This window comes from Myxine glutinosa, chromosome 12 (assembly GCF_964187855.1).
Source record: "Myxine glutinosa chromosome 12, kmMyxGlut1.1, whole genome shotgun sequence".
Taxonomy (NCBI): Eukaryota; Metazoa; Chordata; class Myxini; order Myxiniformes; family Myxinidae; genus Myxine; species Myxine glutinosa.
In genome coordinates this window covers 46,299,995-46,323,523 of record NC_136272.1, presented here as the reverse complement: position 1 = coordinate 46,323,523, position 23,529 = coordinate 46,299,995, and the positions used below count along the sequence as shown (strand labels likewise).

Genomic DNA, 23,529 nt, shown 5'->3' with positions numbered 1-23,529 from the left:
TGACTGTCGATGAGGCATTACACATTTTGAACATGTTCCTGTTATCAAATCGACCAAATAGGTTGAGGATATACATGAGAACCTCAGTGGTGTATTGGTTAGAGCATCTGGAGGTCGACGATAAGAGTCTAGGACTCGAGGAGGTTGACGATTTGAATACTGGCCGAGTCACATCAAATACCTTAAAATTTGTCAGCAAAGCCATGGGTACTTTTGCTAATCTATAATAACAAGTGAATCCTCTTGGATTGCGCTGAGGTTCGGGCATGGAATTTCTAGGAGGAAGTATAATTTGTATGCAATGAAAGTACATGTAATATGGGATCGAGTAAGATCGAGTAAGCTTCACCAGTGCGCGTGCGCGAATTTACGTCACGTCGGCAGCGAGAAGGCGTTCCCCAACACGAACCAATCAGGAACTGCCACGCCCACTTATATGATCTCCGAATTCCTGTGACAGGAATTAGCGTTACACTGGCTGGAAGTCAATCGCTAAAGGCGCTTCCTCAGCGCCAATCACCAGTGCGCGTGCGCGAATTTACGTCACGTCGGCAGCGAGAAGGCGTTCCCCAACACGAACCAATCAGGAACTGCCACGCCCACTTATATGATCTCCGAATTCCTGTGACAGGAATTAGCGTTACACTGGCTGGAAGTCAATCACTAAAGGCGCTTCCTCAGCGCCAATAAAAGGCAGTGTCCATCCGTCCATCTCATCCATAACTCCAAAACCATGAAAGCTAGCGGCCCCAAACTTTTCATGCATACGCCTGGACCTCCAACAGATTGCAAGGATGAAAACTGGGTGTTTGGGTGTGTTATAAGTATAACATCCTTTTTGAAGATGATTAACGAGGTGCTCATAATAAAAAAAACTGATGTGCTGGCATACCAATATGGCGGCCCGCCATCTTTGTCAGCCCACAGCACCTGGCTGGGTTCTTAAGCCGCCATTTTGTTTCGACCTACTCAAATGTGCCTTGCCTTGGAAACACGATCGATTGTCATTACATAATTGAAGCATATCATCAAAATCTGGATTCGGATATGAGGATTGGATGCTATAGACTAAATAATGTCCAAACCTGGAGTGAAATCTGACAAAATTTACCATATCTAGCGATTGGTGAACGCTGTTCGGGCTGCTTTTGCAAGCCATGGCATTACAGTAGATAGAGCTGCCTTTTTGTTTTCACGTAGTACCCATTTTTTCATTGACTAACATTTTTGTGCAATATAGTCACTCACCCCCTCTCCCTACCCCCCACCCTCGCTCCACCCTCCTTCCCTTCTCTTCTCTCTCTCTCTTCTCGCCCTCCTTGCTCCCCCCCCACCCCACCTCACCCTCCTCTCTCCCCCTCACCCTCCTCTCTCCCCCTCCACCCTCCCTTCTCTCCTTCCTCATTTCTCTCTCTCTCCCCTCCACCCATCCCTCTCCCTTTCCTTCCCCCTCCCTTCCCCTCTCCTCACAATTTCCCCCCCCCCTTGCCCTCCCTCCCCCTCTCCTCACAATTTCCCCCCCCCCCCCTTGCCCTCCCTCCCCTCTCCCCCTCTCCCCATTTCCCCTCCTCCCCTCCCCTCCCCCTTTCCACTCCCCCTCCTCCTCTCCCCCCTACATTCCCCCTTTCCCCCTCCCCCTTTCCCCCCTCCACCTTTTCTACCCCTGTTGTCCCTCCCCAAACTCACCTCTTTTCCAGTTTCCAGTTTTTCCTTCCTGGCAATTTGTGGCTGTATCCATCTTGTTCACTTCCCATGTCCTCCCCGAGCCCTCATTCTTCCACATCCACATCCAGTATCTATCCAAGTCTCCCTATATTTTGTCACTCAAACCTGCTGTTTGCGTGTTTCCCTCTCTTTTTACAGTTCCTTTTGTTCTGTTACATCCTGATCAGTTCTATGTTCTAGCTCCTCCCATGAGCTCGACTTTGTATCCAAAAAAGTCAAATGTCCTGCTGAAATGGATGGTTCATATAAAACATTCAAACATATACAAAACAAATAGCACAAAACATTAGCAAGTGTTACGGATCCCGGATTTAGAGGAGTTACTATTCATGTCATTGCTTATTAATGTTTATTCTATTAAAGGTTGTTGTGGTTAAAGGGTTAGAGAGGCTCCGGATAACAGGAGACCGGAAACGGGATAGTGAACCGGAAGAAGAAACAAGACACGAGGTCCTGGGGAAGCGGCTATCTTCTTCTTCCTCGCCCAGCTCCGACGGAGCGGTGTCGATATTGAGCAGCGTGGGGGACGCTGCGTTTGAAAGCCCGTCTGGCGAAAGGAGTTACCTGCGCAGGGTAATTACCGATTACACGTCAAGTTGCCGTGGGTTCGTGCACGGAACCAAGCGTCCGGCACAGTTCGCCTCAACGTCTACAAGGACGCGTACGGGTCGCACCTTGGGCCTCGCGCGCTTTGCAAGCCCGCTTTGCTTTGCCCGCTTTGCTTTGCAAGGATGTGTGCGCTGCAGCAGCTGTTCCCGGTACGCGACGTGCACGTTTGGAACACGTCAGCCAGGGGTTCGTTCAACCGCCCGTGTGCGGAGAAGTCGACCTTCACCTTGGTCTGGAGGGGCCCAGAGACATTGTGAGGGGCAGTGACCATTGAGGGGTCGTGAGTGGGGAAAGGGGGGAAATTTATGAGATGGCCATCTTAGTAAGATTGTTGATGGATTGTTGATTGCTGATGATGGATGGAGAATATATTATTAAGTAATCCGGATCCTTGGTGTGGGGTTTCGTATTGACTTGAATTATTGTGTCTTTCATATTGATTGCGCTACGAAAGCGTATAAATCAGATATCTTTCTGGCGGGGTCCTCCCACGGTCCGGGGGTCACCAAGACCAGGTAGTTACCGGGAGGACCACGTAACAGAATTGGGGGCTCGTCCAATTGAATTCCGGGATCTAAAATTGTATAACATAATAAAATAATAATTTTTAGGAATTAAAATTAATTAATTAATTATTAATTGGTAAATCTTTGAGAAATTGTGGTAAAGTCTTGGGTGAAGGTTAACAGGTGTTAACGATAGTCACTCACCATGGCGTTTGTTGCACAGAACTTTGCGGTAACACCTAGTGAGGCACAGTTCCGAGCGTTACTAAAAGCGGACCTCTTGAAATTGGCCAAACATTTTAACTTGGAGGTCCGAACTAATTTGAGGAAGGCAGAGTTACCAACCATTTATTAACGCACAGGTTGTAAACCTGGTGCGTTATAGCGTTTGCCTGGGAATTTCTGTCTCTCCAAAAGTGAAGCTCCAACAGTGTAGACGTTTCTGTCGCTCAGATGTGTAGACAGTTTCTGTCGCTCAGATGTGTAAACATGACGTCATCAAATCTATATTTAGGCTAACCATGGGCTACCCCTTTGGCTGGTACGCGGCCGCTCGCTAGTACATAATATAGGATATATTTGTTATATGTTATGTTATAGGATATATAGGATATATGTTATATGATATAGGATATATACACAAAGAATTAAGTTAAGCACCCCCCCCCCCCCCCGTTTTTTTACAACCTCGCACATTACAAGTTTGTTGTCGTCAAAACAGTGTAATATACCCATGATATTGCTATATTTTCTGGAGAAGTGATATTATGGTCACATAAAAACACAACAATCATGCCGTTTTCAATATTTTATTCTGAATAATTTAAGGTGAAAATTTTTGGGAATTTTTGGCATATTTTCACCTCAATTTAAGTATGGAGCTATAGGTCCATCACGGACAGTGTGGATGACGTTTATGTTTTCTAACGTACAGTCATTGTTCTGAGAAGACCTCTAGCGATCTTTGCGTCAATAACGTGTGTAGGACCCACGTGATCGGATCACTGACTCAACCCTACGTCTCATAGACCCTGTAAGCCGTCGTATGCGTTGCTGTGGCAGGTTGAACCCCCTCGAGCACGTTTGGGACATGTTGGGACGACAAATTGCGAAGATGGTCCCTCCAATAGCCAATCTGGATGAATTGGAACGTGCATTACATCGGGAATGGAACAACCTGCCACAGCAACGCATACGACGGCTTACAGGGTCTATGAGACGTAGGGTTGAGTCAGTGATCCGATCACGTGGGTCCTACACACGTTATTGACGCAAAGATCGCTAGAGGTCTTCTCAGAACAATGACTGTACGTTAGAAAACATAAACGTCATCCACACTGTCCGTGATGGACCTATAGCTCCATACTTAAATTGAGGTGAAAATATGCCTAAAATTCCCAAAAAATTTCACCTTAAATTATTCAGAATAAAATATTGAAAACGGCATGATTGTTATGTTTTTATGTGACCATAATATCACTTCTCCAGAAAATATAACAATATCATGGGTATATTACACTGTTTTGACGACAACAAACTTGTAATGTGCGAGGTTGTAAAAAAACGGGGGGGGGGTGCTTAACTTAATTCTTTGTGTATATATAGGATAGGTTATAGGATATATATGTTATAGGATAGGAATATAGGACCCAAATGACCCAGAGGACCCAAATGACCCAGAGGACCCAAATGACCCAGAGGACCCAAATGACCCAGAGGACCCAAATGACCCAGAGGACCCAAATGACCCAGAGGACCCAAATGACCCAGAGGACCCAAATGACCCAGAGGACCCAAATGACCCAAATGACCCAGAGGACCCAAATGACCCAGAGGACCCAAATGACCCAGAGGACCCAAATGACCCAGAGGACCCAAATGACCCAGAGGACCCAAATGACCCAAATGCCCCAAATGACCCAGAGGACCCAAATGACCCAGAGGACCCAAATGACCCAGAGGACCCAAATGACCCAGAGGACCCAAATGACCCAGAGGACCCAAATGACCCAGAGGACCCAAATGACCCAGAGGACCCAAATGACCCAGAGGACCCAAATGACCCAAATGCCCCAAATGACCCAGAGGACCCAAATGACCCAGAGGACCCAAATGACCCAAATGACCCAGAGGACCCAAATGACCCAGAGGACCCAAATGACCCAGAGGACCCAGAGGACCCAAATGACCCAAATGACCCAGAGGACCCAAATGACCCAGAGGACCCAAATGACCCAGAGGACCCAAATGACCCAAATGACCCAAATGACCCAGAGGACCCAAATGACCCAGAGGACCCAAATGACCCAGAGGACCCAAATGACCCAAATGACCCAGAGGACCCAAATGACCCAGAGGACCCAAATGACCCAGAGGACCCAAATGACCCAGAGGACCCAAATGACCCAGAGGACCCAAATGACCCAGAGGACCCAAATGACCCAGAGGACCCAGTCATCAGAGATGTCTGGGTCATTTGGGTCCTCTGGGTCATTTGGGTCCTCTGGGTCATTTGGGTCCTCTGGGTCATTTGGGTCCTGGCCAACCTGGCCAACCAAGGCCAACCTGGGCGGAATCCAAGTGGATTCACTTGTTTATGAGGGGTTTGTCTCACTCGAGGGAGACTTGACTAACCCAAGACCTGTTAGGGTATTGAGGGACACAGGAGCCCATCAATCCTTAATGCTTGAAGGCATTTTGCCATTGTCAAAGAGTACCGCAACTGGTGATAGTGTTCGGTTACAAGGGATCGGTGGCTGTGTTAGTGCCCCACTTCATGTCATCCATTTGGAATCCGATTTGGTGTCAGGACGGTCACCGTCGGTTTACAAGCCACGCTTCCTGTAGAGGGGGTATCTGTGATTATCGGGAATGATTTGGCCGGGGGCAAATTTATGGTAACCCGAGGGTGGGTAAAGAGCCCCGCAGGGGAAATAACACCACCCCAGCTCGGGATGGCGACAAAAGTTCCAAGTTATTCGTAGGGGGACTGAACTTCAACACAGAGGAAGAAGTTCTGACCTCTGTCTTCAACAGATATGGCCGCTGGTGGAAGTGCGGGTGGTAAAAGACAGGGAAACGCAACGGTCAAGAGGGTTCGGCTTTGTCACGTATGCAAGCACAAGAGACGCCAGGGAGGCAGAGAAGAATTGGAATGGTAAGGATTTGGAGGGTCGGACCATAACAGTAGGAAGGCATTTCGTAGGCGTCGAGAGGTCTACAGAAGAGGACCACTTGGCGGTAGTTTTGGTGTTGGCAGCAGCCGATACTATGGAGGCTCCCAGAGTTACGGCATCTCCCGAAAGAAGGATTGGCAGAGGACTGGCCGAGAAGGAGACCGCCAGTCAGGGGACTGCTGGGACAAGGGGTCCCACCGTAACTGTTAGGAGTCCGGAGAAGTTGAAGCACTCTATATACGGCGGAGCCGCCGAGCCTGGGCTCCTACACGGGCTAACCGTGAACGCCACGTTCTTAAAAGGCGTCCCGGTAGGGAACGTTCCTACACGGACTAACCGTGAACTCCACGTTCTTAAGGCGTCCATTTAATGAACTTTCCTCCCCGGACTAACCGTGAACCCCACATTCCTTAAGGCGTCCATGTAGTGAGTACTCAGCTGGGCCTCCATCCAAGAGCAACTAGAAGTGGTTGACGCTTGGTCTAGAGGGAATTACCTTGGAATCTCTGGGGGGTTTTGGTGAAAGTTTGTTGCTTTATTTTTGAGATGCGATAATTGTGCCCGGGGGGAACTGATGATTTGGGGTATCGGGTTGGTTTATCAAAGTTGGCCGGCACAGAAAGTTTTCGCGGGGTCAAAACTTTCTTTCTTGAAGGGGGGGAGTGTTACGGATCCCGGATTTAGAGGAGTTACTATTCATGTCATTGCTTATTAATGTTTATTCTATTAAAGGTTGTTGTGGTTAAAGGGTTAGAGAGGCTCCGGATAACAGGAGACCGGAAACGGGATAGTGAACCGGAAGAAGAAACAAGACACGAGGTCCTGGGGAAGCGGCTATCTTCTTCTTCCTCGCCCAGCTCCGACGGAGCGGTGTCGATATTGAGCAGCGTGGGGGACGCTGCGTTTGAAAGCCCGTCTGGCGAAAGGAGTTACCTGCGCGGGGTAATTACCGATTACACGTCAAGTTGCCGTGGGTTCGTGCACGGAACCAAGCGTCCGGCACAGTTCGCCTCAACGTCTACAAGGACGCATACTGGTCGCACCTTGGGCCTCGCGCGCTTTGCAAGCCGCGCTTTGCTTTGCCCACTTTGCTTTGCAAGGAGGTGTGCGCTGCAGCAGCTGTTCCCGGTACGCGACGTGCACGTTTGGAACACGTCAGCCAGGGGTTCGTTCAACCGCCCGTGTGCGGAGAAGTCCACCTTCACCTTGGTGTGGAGGGGCCCAGAGACATTGTGAGGGACAGTGACCATTGAGGGGACGTAAGTGGGGAAAGGGGGGAAATTTATGAGATGGCCATCTTAGTAAGATTGTTGATGGATTGTTGATTGCTGATGATGGATGGAGAATATATTATTAAGTAATCCGGATCCTTGGTGTGGGGTTTCTTATTGACTTGAATTATTGTGTCTTTCATATTGATTGCGCTACGAAAGCGTATAAATCAGATATCTTTCTGGCGGGGTCCTCCCACGGTCCAGGGGTCACCAAGACCAGGTAGTTACCGGGAGGACCACGTAACACAAGTTTGACTTGTTGTGCATCCCATCATCCATGACATGCTCTATTGTACCATATTGTTCCAGAAGGGAACTATTCGTGGATTAATATTTGCATGAGTAAGTTCGTCGTGGGACTTATGAGATGTCAAGGGATGTCAAGATATATATATATATATATATATATATATATATATGTATATATATATATATATATATGTATATATATATATATATATATATATATATATATATATATATATATATATATATATATATATATATATATATATATATATATATATATATATTGTTACGGACACGACTTAGATGTTGCTTGACCGAGCGGAATGGCCGCCGTGTTCGCACAAGTTACCCGATTACACTCGAACGTTGGCCGAATCGCGCTATGCTAAATCAATGAAGGAAAAGGACACAACGGCTGGGATTAAGGCAACGACACAAGGGGTACAGTTCTCAAGACCTCCGGAGGAGGATATAATATTGGTTATGCAGAACGGTTAGATTACACGACAAGAGGTAAAGCACAGCAAGATGGACACTTAGACACAGTCTTATCTTAGCCCCGACAGACCACAGACAAACGGGACAAGACTGACTTACACGGGGATTGATGGCAGGGAAGGGCAGGCAGTCGATAGCTCAAGGTGCACCTTGGCTCAGGGGCAGAATCGACCCGGTCCGGCCCAGAGATGCGGGGAGGTATCGTCGCGCTGGAGGTGGCGTCCTTTTCTCTCCAAGCTGAGGCGCATCTGACGTCACCTCCGTCTTCCTGCGCATGCCCAGCGGGGAGTGACACGCCCTCGGCTCGTTAGCTCCGCCCCAGATGGAATCGGTCCGCCGCTTCTCATTGGGTGCGGGGGGTTACCGGGCTCCGCCCTTGACGAGGAGCTGACAGTGAGCCCCTGCGTGGTAACCCCGTCGGAGCACATGTTCAATGGCGGCTAACCAAGCCGGAGTGAGGACGCACACTCCCCGCGCCGCCGCCGCCGCTGTTGTTGTTGTTGGTGTTGTTGTTCCATGAGGAAGAGATGCGGGGAGGTATTGGGAGGTCCTAAACTTACTAATGGTGCCATACAATCACATTCTGGTGCAACGAAGAGTCAGAATTAATGGAAACGAGTCCTTAACTGACATAGACTAAGAATAACTAGCAAGATGTCCTATAGTTGTCTACGTGAGATGCGGTGAACCTGGGCACGACATTTAATGGGGGAAAAAGGGGAAGGTCGGGGCTACAGAGTGTTGTTTACAGACAATGGGACTAGGGAATGGGGGATTGGGGATAGTTGGGGAGTATTGGGGAAATAGGGGAATATTTACAAGCGGATATGGATGGAGGCCAAATCCCATATCCGCAACATTGCACCCTTCTCTACCTCGGGGCGTCCCGACCCGATAAATTTTTACCTACGTTAGTGTGGCACTCAGATGTAGTTCCCTCGACTATTAACTCACCCCTGAGTGCGACAGTTTTACAGATGTTCACAAATGAGTAAATATGTCCCCCTGCGACGTTGCACCCTTCTCCTCACAGAAACACACCCACAGGATAACCGAATCGCAGAAAGAATCCTCAAACTAAACATACAGCCGGTAGGGAGCATCATTTATACAAGACTACACTGATATTTACACTACGATCCAGGACCTGTTTTTGGAGGAACACATGCAGATGTTATGCATAGAGAGAGCACGCATGCCAGCATCGATACACCAACCCACGAGTGCTCTGTGGCCTTACGGCCTTTAATAATGTGCAGAGCACCCCATCCAAGCACCAAAAGCACCACCCCATAACACAGTCAGCACCATCCGGTGCACCAATAAAATGTTCATAGTCACCGGTGGTGTCGCAGCCGGCCGATGTTCTGCCGCTGGTCTTGCCTTGGAGCCCACTTGGTGTTCTGGCTTCCTTCAAAAATAAAGAAAGGCGCCAACCGCGTCCATTTCTAAATTGTGGCCGTCAGGGGGGCCAACTATAAGTGGTTCACCTGTATGGCATAGGTGCCACGTTGACCCAGAGGTCCATCAACGGGTGGTGCTTGGCCGCAAAAGAACTGCGGTCCATGGTGGGCGGCCACAAAATTTGCGGTCCATATGGTGTATCGATCCAGGCAGCAAGCAGCGAAAGTACAGGCCCACAACTGCGGAGCCAGCACCTCTCTCTCCTCTCTCTCTGCCCCAAAGCCAGATCCTCGGAGGTGGGAGACAAAAGAAGAGGACAAGTGAGTAAGGTGGTAAGGGCGCAAAAGTGCACGCAATACAAGGTGATGCACACTGGGGGCACATGGGAACCAGGTGAGACAGGTACGTTCCTACCGTACGCCCCCCCCCCCCCCACCAGGTAACCTACATTGCCCCTCCCTTACCCCTTACTGTATCCACAAAACACAACACTACCCATAAACATCTACTTTACAAATCAACAAACGTCCCTACTGTCTTCCCCGTTCCTCCCATAAACCAAATTCGTCTTCTCTCCCTCCTAACCAATCAAATTTGCCATTTCCAACTCTCATCACAATTTGCCATCTCCAACTCAACAGCAAAATTTGCCATCACCAATTCATCATCAGTCCCTCCTAAGGAGGGAGAGATGGAATCACCCCAATGTCTCATCCACGTCGTGATGCGTCTCACCAATCCACACAGCAATTCTCATTTCCTGCAACACAGAACAAAGAAAACACAGGTGTGGAGTCATCATCATCACCTCAGGTAAGTGGCTGCGTATGGTGCGACAGGTTCATCAATCCTAACTATTTCCTAAATGACTTAACAACTTTACATTACCCGGGGTCTTTCCCTGCCAATCCATTGGCCAACTTACACTATGGGTTCTAAAAACCAATTCCCATTGACCAAACTGTGGTGCCTCTCAATTTGGGGTCTCACTCCCCCGATTCATCTCCCGGTGCCTTCGCACAATTTCTGGGCTGTGACGTGTAGCTCTCCCAGCAGGTCTACCCACCTGCACACCTCCACCACTGTAGTTGCCACCCGAGCTTACCTGCTCCTCACCCTAACCTAACTAACTGGGGAAGGCCCTCTCGCCCTCTCACCCCCTCAGTGCCCTCTCTGGCACGGGCTGCCCGATCCACACCCGGGATCCTCAGGCACCCACTGACACTAACGGCTCCCAGAGCCCACCTGCGGCCTCACCTGGCCGACATCCTCACAGTGGTGGAGTGCCCAAACCAACTACACACACTAACAGGCTACACGCCCAGCCATTTCCACAACACTAATGCACCCATCCACAATACCATTCTGCAACCGCACCACAAATGCCAATATCCAACCACAATTTACCTATACCCTCTACCTAACACTTACACTACCCGCCCTGGGTACTCGTGAAAGGGGTCCACTCTTCCCCCATCCACACCTTCGCACCATGCACACCACTCCGTACCACTTACTCCAACTCTCTCCACACACCTGTACTTGCACACCTGTGCTCTCACACCTGGTGCCACCTGCACCCTTCTCTCCCCAAAGCGCATTCGCGCTGATCCACAACACTCACTGCTCCACACACTGCTCCACACACCTGTCCAGTTCTCACACAGCATCATCTCATCTACCTACTCCCCTCTGAAACTTGCGCTTCCCAGTCGTCCCTTTAAACTATTGCGCTCCCTCGTCATTATAATCCACACTAATCTACCTGCGTCCCCACTACAGGTATCAGTCACTAACTAACCTTAACGTCACCTAATGTCATCTTCTCGGGCCCTATCAATATCCTAACCCACCCGGGCTAGTTTTCACTGCCATACACCCCATAAACTATAGCGCATTTGCCCCACTTGGGAAGGGTGGCAGGGATGCCACCCTTACCCACCGGGCCCATCGCTCATCAATCCCCCGGTCCTCTGGCACTAATAAGCCCCCCTTATTCAGAGGTACTGGGTCCCGCCTCGGCATCTAAAGCCGAGGCAATCCACGGGGGCGCCTGCTCGCCGGTGTAAGGCCTTATCCGGTCGGCGTGGACGATCCGAGGGAGGGCTCGTGGCCCCATTTTGATTTTTACTACCACGTCACAGACTTGCGACAGGACGACCCCCGGGCCTTGCCAGGGAGAGGTGAGTTTCGGGCACCTACCCTTCCTCCTCCGGGGATTGAAGAACCAAATCTTCATCCCCGGAGTATACTGACTCCCCTGGCTCCGGTGGTCGTACCTGCGCTTCATCTTTTCCCCCGCCAGATGGAGTTGGCGGCGGGCGAAGGCATGGACTAGCTCCATGCCTTCCTCTAGGTGACGTGCGTACCCCTCCCTCGGCGGGTTAACCACTGTATCTGGCACGGGACCGCATAGCAAGTCGGCGGGAGCCCGTAACTCCCGCCCATACATAAGCAACGCTGGACTGCATGCGGTGGCCCCGTGCTGGCTGGTTCGGTAGGCCATGAGCAAATAAGGGAGATGTTCGTCCCAGTCATCCTGACGGGTGGCGGTGAACAGTGCCAGTTGTTGGATTAAAGTTCGGTTGAATCTTTCCACCATCCCGTCAGATTGAGGTCTTAAAGGCGTTGTTCTGGTTTTCCGAATTGACAGGAGACTGCACACATCTTTTAGCAATTTGCTCTCAAAATTTCGTCCCTGGTCGGTGTGCAACTCCTGTGGAATCCCATGCCGGCACACAAATCCTTCCACGAAGGCCTGCGCTACCACCCCTGCTTCTTGGTTGGGGAGGGCGTAGGCCTCCGGCCACTTGGTGAAGTAGTCCATCACAACGAGGATGTACTTATTACCTAGGCGGGTGCGGGGTAGTGGGCCTAGGATATCCATGGCCACCCGCTCTAGGGGGGCCCCCACCTGGTGTAATTGAAGGGGGGCCCTCATCCTCCGTGCTGGTCCCTTTTTGGCAGTACAGGCGTCGCATCTCCGACACCAGTCCTGTATGTCGCGCCCCATATTCACCCAATAAAACCTCCGGCGTACCTGCGATGTCGTCTTTGTCCTGCCCAAATGGCCGCCGGGGCGGGTACCATGCACCTGTTGCAATATATCGGTCTTAAATTTATTTGGGACTACCACCAGCCAGGAAGTTTTATCAGAGGGAACCTCCACCCACTTGCGATACAAGATGTTATCCTTCAATTCCAGGGTCTGCCACTGAGCCCAATATGCCTTTGTTTGCGCCCCGAGGGGGGTGACCTCTTCCCCCTTTGGTCTTTGCCCCAATTTGACCCAATTGAACACTGGCCCCAGGACAGGATCCTCCTGCTGGGCCGTGCTCCATGCCAAAGTTCCGAATTCCTCATCTGCGGTTAGTGGCAAAATTGGCCCTCTCACCCGGGTTGCCCGGACAACGAGGGTCGGGTCCGAATCGCCCAATTGTTCCCTCTCCTCGCGTCTCGCACAAAATTTGCAGTTTTCCCCCAGACAAGGACGCCGAGAGAGTGCGTCCGCATTACCATGGGCCTTCCCGGCCCTATGGGCCACATCAAAATCGTACTGCTGCAACTTTTCCAACCACCTTGCAATTTGGCCCTCTGGTTCCTTGAACCGAAGGAGCCATTGCAAGGAGGAATGGTCAGTTCTAACCAAAAATTTCCGCCCGTACAAGTACGGGTGGAAATGGTTCATGGCAGCCAGCATAGCCAATAACTCTTTGCGAGTGACACAATAATTTCGCTCGGGCCTACTTAAGGCCCGACTATAGTAACCAATCACTCTCTCCACGCCCTCCTGTGTCTGAGACAAAACTGCGCCCAATCCTTCCTGGCTCGCATCCGTGTCCAGGGTAAATGCTCCCTTGCTAGTGGGGTACGCTAGAAGGGGTGCGGATGTTAGACACCCCTTCAATTTTTGGAAGGCCTCGTGGCACTCCCGTGTCCAATTAAATCGCGTCCCCTTCTCCGTAAGCCGGTGGAGGGGACGGGCCAACTCCGCAAATTTCGCCACAAAGCGCCGGTAGTAGGAGCAGAGTCCCAAAAATCCCCGCACCTCTTTGATGGTACGTGGTGCGGGCCACTCCTCTACCGCTTTAATTTTGTCTGGGTCCGTTTTTACCCCCTCGCAACCGATGACGTGGCCTAAATAGGCCACCTCCTTGGCAAACAAGGTGCACTTACTCGGGTTCAGCTTCAACCCTGCCTGTCTGAGGCACCCGAACACCTGGTCCAAATTAGCTACTGCCTAGGGGAACGTTTTGGCATGTACTAGGACGTCATCCAGGTACACCAGGCATGATTGCCATGGCATGCCGCCTAGTACATGCTCCATCAATCTTTCAAAGGTGGCGGGGGCGTTACACAAACCAAACGGCATCACAGTAAACTGATACAGTCCCTTACCTGTGGAAAATGCCGTTTTCTCCTTCCCTGCCCTATCCATCTCCACCTGCCAATACCCACTCTTGAGGTCCAAAGTTGAGAACCAATTTGAGCCCGCAACGGCATCGAGGGTGTCATCAATCCTTGGCAGGGGATATGAGTCCTTGAGTGTCACGTTGTTTAGCTGGCGATAGTCCACGCAGAACCGCGTGGTCCCATCCTTCTTTTTGACCAGCACAACAGGTGACATCCAAGGACTTCCCGAGGGCTCGATCACGCCTGCGTCGAGCATTTTTTCAACCTGCTCGTCAGCTTCCGCCCTCTTGCTCCAAGGGAGCCGTCGGGCGGCCTGACGAATAGGCCGGGCCTCACCGGTGTGGATCTGATGTTTCACCAGGCCCGTACGTCCAATATCCTCGGTGGACAGGGAGAAGAGGTCCAAATGGGACCCAACCAGTTTGTGTAAGGCCTCCCTCTGGGTACCTCCCAACTCTACGCTACTACGATTTACCATCTCGCAAATGGGATCGGGCCAATTCCTACTTCTTATTGAAGGCTCCCCCCGGGGCCGGCTCGGCTGGACGTTCTCGCCCCTCACTGTCGCGACTTCCTCAACTGGGGTGCAGCCAGCTACCCTCGTGCCCCTTACTATAGTGCGTGGTTCTGTACTTATATTTATTACTCGGACGGCCACTACCGGTCTGTCCGTTTTTACAAGGGTGCAGCCCACGATTAAACCCGGTATGGACTGCGCTGCCACCGGTTCGACCAGGCCGCAGGACTCCTGCCATGTTGGGCGAGCTGCCCACCGGGCCGGCACTATCGCCTCGGCCCTTGGGGGGATGGTCACGGCCTCGGAAGCCTCCAGCTCCGCTCTCTCGGCCGTGCTCACTCCCCCTAACGGCAGCTCTTCTACTCCCACCTGCAGGATCCCCCGGCACAAGTCGATTTTACAACCGCTGGCAGTCAACAAATCCAACCCTATTAAACATGGGTCGCACACCTCCACCACCCAAACATCTATCTCCCTCCTTACCGACCCTAACTTGAGGGTCACAGAACCACGCCCTATGATCGGGGCCGTTACCCCGGTAGCAAGCTGCAAACTATAATTTTGCAGGCGCTGGATCTTATCCCAGCCACCTGCGCTCGAATCAAGGACCACAGGGCTGATGATCGTGGCGCTAGCTCCTGTGTCCACTACGGCGTCTACCCCCACGCCGGCAATTTTGCATCTGATTGTCAGGCTACCGGTTCCAATTTGGCCACAATAAATGACCTGTCGCGTCAATGAGGGCTCTCCTCCATCCTCTTCTGCCGAACACCGCCCTACGTGCCCGACACCTTCTAGTTTCCCGGGGTCTGGCGGGGGGGTGTCTGGGGTCGGCTAACCCGCTCCCCCCTGGGCGGAGTTGAGGACCTCAACCGCCGGGGATCATCCCGGCGCGTGGCTCGACAGTGCCGCGCCAGGTGACCCAGACGGTTGCAAGTATAGCACCTCACCTGATAAGGTGCTTGTCTCCGGAATTCCAAATTTCCCCCCCCTGTAGGTCCGAATTGGATTACCCGCTCGTGGTCCACCGCGGGCCACCTCCGGGGCCGCCTGCCATGGTCCAGGTCCCGCCAGGCGCTGGTCCACCAGCCTCCGGACCATGCCCGCCAGGTCAGGACTCACGTCGGGGGCGGGCCCCCTGAGGGGTCCGCCCTCCATTGGGGGTCCCACCTGGCGGACCGCCATTGCGTGACGCTCGCCCCCCCGGGCCAGGGGCCTCGCTGCTTCCCAACGGGCCGCAGCGTCAGCCGCCTGGCTCAGAGTCTGCGGGCGCCACATGGCGAGCTGTTGCCGGAGCTCAATATCCGGGAGGGCCTGGATAAAATGGTCCAGCGCCAGGCTTTCCCGGGAATCCGCTGCCATGCTAGCATGTGCGATCCCCACTGCGCGGCGAATGTCGTGGGCAAGTTCCCTGATGGCTTCCTGGGGCTTGCGTTTTCGCAGCGCGAGCTGAGCTTTAACAAGCTCGCTCTGCTGTTCAATGCCGAATCGATTAATTAGGGCGTCGCGGAGGGCTGGCAGGGTGAGAGCACCCGCTGGTAATGCCGTCAGCACCTCCGCCGCCGCGCAATGCGGCCACCAGGTGTACTCCACCTTCGTCCTCACCCCAACCGTTGCCCTTACACACACAGTCAAACTGCGCCAGGTACGCGCGTAGATCACTCTTGCCGTCATACGGCGCGAGTGGGACCTTGTGGGACCACCTCGTATGCGAGTCGTTGCCCGCCTGCCGGACCCCGTGCGTCGCCCCTTGCGGGGTCAGCGCGGGGCCGAACCGGCCGGGCCCCCACAGTACATTACCCCCAAGGGGCTCTCGTGCCTCCCCTGTCCCTCTAACAACTACCCCTGTTGGTGTCGATGCATGGGTCACACTTCCGCAACCCGCTACCCATTCCATACCACCACAACCTTGCTCACCCACACCTCGCACCTCTCGTTCCATACCCTCCGGACCAGCCATACACCTCACTCTTGGCCTCTCACGAACATCCGGGTCTATCTCGACCCCCAAGCTTATTAAATCACCTGGTGCATCATACGCACGACCATATTGGTCACCACTTACACCGGGTCCTCTTTATCTTCGCTTCTCCTCCATCACCTGTGAATCCCTCATCCGGTTAATGAGCACATCATCACGATCCGAACACAGACTTTGGACCAATTCTTTTACTTCCTCGTTTATCTCTTTCTTATCCTCTCTCCGTCGCTTCTTAATTTCGCTCACCCCTTCTTCCACTTCTTCTAATTTCTGCTTCACCTCCTTCATCTCCTCGTGCGCCCCTTTAAGTTCTTCCTCTAACTCCACTTTATTTTTTTCTATGTGCTCCCGCACCTCCCGCTCTTTAACCTCCATCACCTCTACCACCTTGTCCATTTTCCTCGTCAGGTCCTCATGTACCGTCTGACACTCTTTTTTAATTACCCCTACGTCCTTTTTCATCTCCTTCTGTGTCGATTTTAAACCCTCTATTACCGCTGTGTTCTTCTTTACCTGGTCCCCCAACTCCTTTTGTCCCACTGTCAGTTGTTCTACTCCCAGCGTCAACTCCTCTATACCACCTTGCAATTTTACAGTCCCCTTTCTCACCTCCTTCTCCATGCGCTCCTTACAGTGCCTCACCTCCTCGTGCACTCCTCCGACCTCCTCACTCACCCCTCTTCTGATCTCCTCTCCCATCACTTGCATCTCCTGCCCAGATGCCACCCTCATCTGCTCCATTTCCTCCCTGTGAGCATCCAGTTTAGTTTCTACCCCCATTCTGACCCCCTCTATCTGCTGCCCCATTTGTTTAACTTCCCTTTCCGCTTGGGCCCTCATGTCCCTCAATTTGCCTTCCATACTGTTTTCTAACCCCTCTAACCCCTTTTGCATCCCTTCCATTTGATTCTCTTGAGCGGCCATTCTGTTTTCTACCCCCATTAACCCCTCCTGTATTTCCCCTAATCTATTGTCTAATCCCTCTATTCTACTCCCTAACCCTCCGATCTGGGCCCCCATGTCCTCCCTCAATTTCTCGCTATTGGACCCCATCCTTTGTTCTAACCGTTGGCTATTGGCCCCCATGTCCTCCCTCAATTTCTCGCTATTGGACCCCATGTCCTCCCTCAATTTCTCGCTATTGGACCCCATTACCCCCATTTGGTTTCCCATTACCCCCAATTGCTCACTCTGCAGTTTGAGGGACGCCTGCATTTGCGCCATAAATTGCTCCATGAGGGCCTGCATTTGGGCCATCCCTCCCACTTGTGCAGCGGGTGCGGCCGCCGTAGCTATGTGCGAGGCGCCATTTTGCGCACCCGCAACCTCGTGCGCGAGGACGCCATTTTGCGACCCTGCCACCCTCACTGCTTCGCTCTCCTCATGTCCCTCAATTTGGTCCTGGATCGACCCTGCCTCACTCTCCTCTACCGGAACCCAGCCGTCTTGATCTGCCATAGCGCGACTTTCAAAATTCGGGTTTTTATTTTTGTAAAACACAATCAAATTTCGCCGTTATAATTTCGAGCGCGTTTCACGCGCTCGGGTCCAATCTCACTCCTCGACACCAATTGTTACGGACACGACTTAGATGTTGCTTGACCGAGCGGAATGGCCGCCGTGTTCGCACAAGTTACCCGATTACACTCGAACGTTGGCCGAATCGCGCTATGCTAAATCAATGAAGGAAAAGGACACAACGGCTGGGATTAAGGCAACGACACAAGGGGTACAGTTCTCAAGACCTCCGGAGGAGGATATAATATTGGTTATGCAGAACGGTTAGATTACACGACAAGAGGTAAAGCACAGCAAGATGGACACTTAGACACAGTCTTATCTTAGCCCCGACAGACCACAGACAAACGGGACAAGACTGACTTACACGGGGATTGATGGCAGGGAAGGGCAGGCAGTCGATAGCTCAAGGTGCACCTTGGCTCAGGGGCAGAATCGACCCGGTCCGGCCCAGAGATGCGGGGAGGTATCGTCGCGCTGGAGGTGGCGTCCTTTTCTCTCCAAGCTGAGGCGCATCTGACGTCACCTCCGTCTTCCTGCGCATGCCCAGCGGGGAGTGACACGCCCTCGGCTCGTTAGCTCCGCCCCAGATGGAATCGGTCCGCCGCTTCTCATTGGGTGCGGGGGGTTACCGGGCTCCGCCCTTGACGAGGAGCTGACAGTGAGCCCCTGCGTGGTAACCCCGTCGGAGCACATGTTCAATGGCGGCTAACCAAGCCGGAGTGAGGACGCACACTCCCCGCGCCGCCGCCGCCGCTGTTGTTGTTGTTGGTGTTGTTGTTCCATGAGGAAGAGATGCGGGGAGGTATTGGGAGGTCCTAAACTTACTAATGGTGCCATACAATCACATTCTGGTGCAACGAAGAGTCAGAATTAATGGAAACGAGTCCTTAACTGACATAGACTAAGAATAACTAGCAAGATGTCCTATAGTTGTCTACGTGAGATGCGGTGAACCTGGGCACGACATTTAATGGGGGAAAAAGGGGAAGGTCGGGGCTACAGAGTGTTGTTTACAGACAATGGGACTAGGGAATGGGGGATTGGGGATAGTTGGGGAGTATTGGGGAAATAGGGGAATATTTACAAGCGGATATGGATGGAGGCCAAATCCCATATCCGCAACAATATATATATATATATATATATATATATATATATATATATATATATATATATATATATATATATATATATATATAACCACCTTTAAAGGCCATTTTTCCCCGCAAAGCGGGGGTTGGCCTTTTTCGGGAACCGTGGTTGTTGTTGTTTTTCGGTCCCCTATTTGAAGCAATGTTTTACGGCCGGATGCCCTTCCTGACGCCAACCCTTTTTGCCGCCTTTAACGACAAACAGGGAATTACCAGTGAACTGGTACTCAATTAGCCGACCTCGGAAGGATGACAGGCTGAGTCAACCCCCCTGGCGTTAATTCAGCGATCGACCGGGATTCGAACCCAGGATCCTTGGATCCTAAGCCGGCACCCTAGCCAAACACCAGGGATATATATATATATATATATTGTTACGGATCGCGGTTAGATGTTATTTCGACCGAGCGGTGGTGTATTACCACGACCTAACAGTTATTCCCCGACTAGACCCCGATTCCACCCAAACGTTGACCAAATCGCGCTATGCTAAATCAATGATGGAAAGGACACAACGACTGGGATAGATGAAACGACGCAAGGGGTACAGTTCTCAAGACCTCCGGAGGAGGATATAATTACAGTGGGGGAGAAAAGGGGTAGATTACAAGGTAGTGAGGTAAAGGCACAGAAGAGATAGGCACTTAATTACAGTCTTATCTTTTCCCAGACAGACCACAGACAAACGGAACAAGGCTGACTTACACAGGGATTGATGGCAGGGAAGGGACAGGTAGTCGATAGCACAAGGTGCACCTTGGCTCGGGGACAGGATCAAGCACGGTCCAAGAGATGCAGGGAGGCCTCACAGCGCTCGGAGGTGGCGTCTTTCTTTCTCCAAGCTCAGCGCGCATCTGACGTCACCTCCCTCTTCCTGCGCATGCTCAGCGGGGAGTGACACGCCCTCGATTGGTTGGCTCCGCCCCAGATGGGACCGGTCCGCCGCTTCTATTGGGTGCGGGGGTTACCGGGCTCCGCCCTTGACGAGGAGCTGACAGGGAGCCCCTATTTGGTAACCCCGTCGAGCACATGTTCGATGGCGGCTCGTTGGAAAGGCCTGGTGCCCTCCCAACACCCCCTACCAACCAAGCCGGAGTGAGGACGCGCAGTCCCCGCGCCCGCCGCTGCTGTTGTTGTTGTTGTTGCTGCTGAACGGTGAGGAAGAGCTGCGGGGAGGTATTGGGAGGTCCTAAACTTCCTAACGGTGCCATACAATCACATTCTGGTGCAACGAAGGGTCAGAATTAATGGAAACGAATCCTTAACTGACACAGACTAAGAATAACTAGCAAGATGTCCTATAGTTGTCTACGTGAGATGCGGTGGACCTGGATGCGACATTTAATGGGGGGAAATAGGGGGAGGTCGGGTCTACAGAGTGTTGTTTACAGAAAATGGGACTAGGGAATGGGGGATTGGGGATAGTTGGGAAGTATTGAGGAAATAGGGGAATATTTACAAGCGGATATGGATGGATGCAAATCCCATATCCGCAACAATATATATATATATATATATATATATATATATATATATATATATATATATATATATATATATATATATATATATATATATATATATATATATATATATATATATATATATATACATGTCAATGAACTGTGCACATGGTTGTGAATTACCATTCAATTATAATATATTTGATTGAGGACATTGTGGCCACTGACCAGGTAGTTTATCGACATCATTTATTACACATCACAGCCACATTTGCTCAAGTAGTCCTTTAATTTTATTCCTGCAGAATGTTTTATAATTACAAGTGAATGTAAACCCAAAACACTGAATTTATATTTGAATTTAAAATTGCCTTCCTGACACTGTTCAATCTATCCTTCCCTCCCAGACTTCAAGTAGGTGGTGCAGCACCATCTCTTGTCATCCTCCATCCCTGCCTGTGATCCATGATGTATTCATCATTTTTACCAGATTACCCCGATCAAGCTGCATTAACATTGTATTAACCTTGCGATCTCTTCCTTGCATTTCACCGTTTCCTCCCCTCCCCTCTCTCCCCTATTTCCCCGTTAGTTCATTCCCTGCTTGCTGCTCGCCTGTTGCTACATTGCTCGTGTGTTGCCTTTTTGGTCCGTGTTCTCTCGTTCCTAAATGAGCCTCGATTTTGTACAGAAAAAGGACATTAAATTGTACCATTGTTTGATAATGTCCTGTGCTTTGATCATAAAGACAGCCCACCTCCAGCGACGCCTCATGGTCTTGTGCCAAAAGCGTCTTCCCGAGCTGCAGACACGTGTCCAGGTCACCCCGCTGTGCATCAACCTCAGCTTTCAGGCTCCGGTGGTCTCTTATCTGCTGCTGTAGCAAGTTCATCTCTCTAGGATAACAAGTTTTTTTTGTTGCTGAGAATACTTACAAGAAATATGGAAAGCAAATTTGAAAGGTTAACACCTACAAGAGATAACCACTTTGCATTCAGCAGCATCGTGTGAGTGAGTGAAAGCATGTGATGGTATGTTATACTCCCATTGCCATCATTTGGTGAAAACTATATACTACAGTGCCTTCAGAAAGTATTCATACCCCTTGATTTCAACATTGTGTTGTGTTACAGCCTGAATTTAAAATGGATTGAATTGAGATTCTTTGTCACTGTTTGACACATAATAATCCATAATGTCAAAGTGGATATTTTTTTTGGAAATCCTTACAAAATGATTAAAAATCAAATAAAAATATATGTAATTTACATAAGTATTCAACCCCCCCCCCCCCCCCCCCGAGACTGCTTCGTAGAAGCACCTTTGACAGCAATTACAGATTTTAGTCTTTTTGGGTGTGTTTGTATCTGCTTTGCACATCTGGATTTGGAGAGTTTCTCCTATTCTTCCTCACAGATTTGTTCAAGCTCTGTCACATTGGATGGGGAGCGTCAGTGAACAGTAACTTCCAATTGCTGTCCACTGATTGTCAATGTGATTCAAGTATGGGCTTTGGCTGGACCACTCAAGAACTTTCACGTTCTTGTTCTGAACCCATTCCAGTGATGCTTTGGCTGTATGCTTGGGGTCATTGTCCTGTTGGAAGGTAAATCTTTGCCGCAGTCTAAGGTCTTTTGCACTCTGAAGCAGATTTTGATTTTGAAAACTTTGAAACCTGGGAAAAAAAAAAAATTTGAAACTTAAGGATTTGTCTGTATTTGGCTCCATTCATTGTTCCCTCTTATCCTTATTAGTCTCAGTCCCTGCCACTGACAAGCATCTCCATAGAATGATGCTGCCATCACCATGTTTCACGGCAGGGATGGTGTTAGATGGGTGATGAGCTATGCTCAGTTTCCGCCAGAGGTAACAATTTGCATTCAGGCCAGAGTTCAATTTCCGTCTTACCAGACCACAGAATCTTTTGCCTCATGCTCTCAGTCTTTCATGTGCCTTTTTGCAAACTCCAGGCATGCTGTCTTTTTCCCAAGTGCCTTTCACTGTTGTCCTTCCAGCATGTTCTCCTATCTCAGCCAATTAACTCTGTATTTCTGTCAGTGGTCATTGGGTTCTTGGTCACCTCTCTGACGAAAGGTCCTTCTTGCCCGGTTGCTCAGTTTGGTTGGACGGCCAGCTCTAGGAAGATTCTGGGTAGTTTCATATTCTTTCCATTTCCTAATGATGGAACTCACTGTGCTCTTGGGAACTTTCAACACTCGAGAAATTGTTTTATACCCTTCCCCATATCTATGCCTCCTCACAATTCTATCTCGGAGTTCTACGGATAGTTGCTTGGACTTCATGGTAGAGTTTCTGCTCTGACTTGCACTGTCATCTGTCGGACCTTATACAGAAAGGTGTGTTTATTTCTAAATAATGTCCAATCAATTGAATTGGACAAAAGTGGACTCCAATCAAGTTGTAGAGACATCTCAAAGATGATCAAAGGAAATTGGATGCACCTGAGCTCAATTTCGAGTGATATTGCAAAGGGGTTGAACACTTATTGACCCGACATTTCAGCTTTTCATTTTTAATTATTTTGTAAAAATAAAAATAAATTTCCACTTTACATTATGGGGTATTATGTGTAGATCAGTGACAAAAAAAATTTCAATTTAATCCATTTTAAATTGAGGCTGGAGGCGGAGATGTACAGTCGTGGACAAAAATATTGGCACCCTTGCACTTTTTTCAAATAATGGACCATTTCTTACAGAAAATTGTTAAAATTAAAAAATCTGTTGGTATCCACATTTGTATTTCTTTGGTTTGCTGTGGTTCAAAACAAAAGAAGCTAAACAAATTACGAAATCTTAGCTACTTACACACAGAAATCCTAAAATGGTCCGGATAATATTATTGGCACCTTTTAAAAGTTGTTAGAAATAATTATATTTCAAGCAGGTGATTCTCCTTTACTTTGCAATTGAACTCACCTGTGGTGAGTTGCAGGTACCTGCAATATAAAAATCACTCATTCAACCGGTTTGAATAGAGAAAAGGAGTCATTCCTTTTTTTGTCGCTGTGTGTACCGCAAT

At 50.2% G+C, this 23,529-nt stretch overlaps 1 protein-coding gene across 2 annotated transcripts in view; it reads right to left on the bottom strand.

Moving 5' to 3' along the window:
• Positions 1-23,529, bottom strand: part of LOC137437861 (spectrin beta chain, non-erythrocytic 1) — a 156,225-nt gene that overhangs the window by 12,909 nt on the left and 119,787 nt on the right. For both annotated transcript variants that reach the window (XM_068132538.2, XM_068132541.2), the window contains one exon: positions 21,245-21,383. In XM_068132538.2, the coding sequence (XP_067988639.2) occupies positions 21,245-21,383 (139 nt within the window). The remainder of the gene's footprint in view (positions 1-21,244; positions 21,384-23,529) is intronic.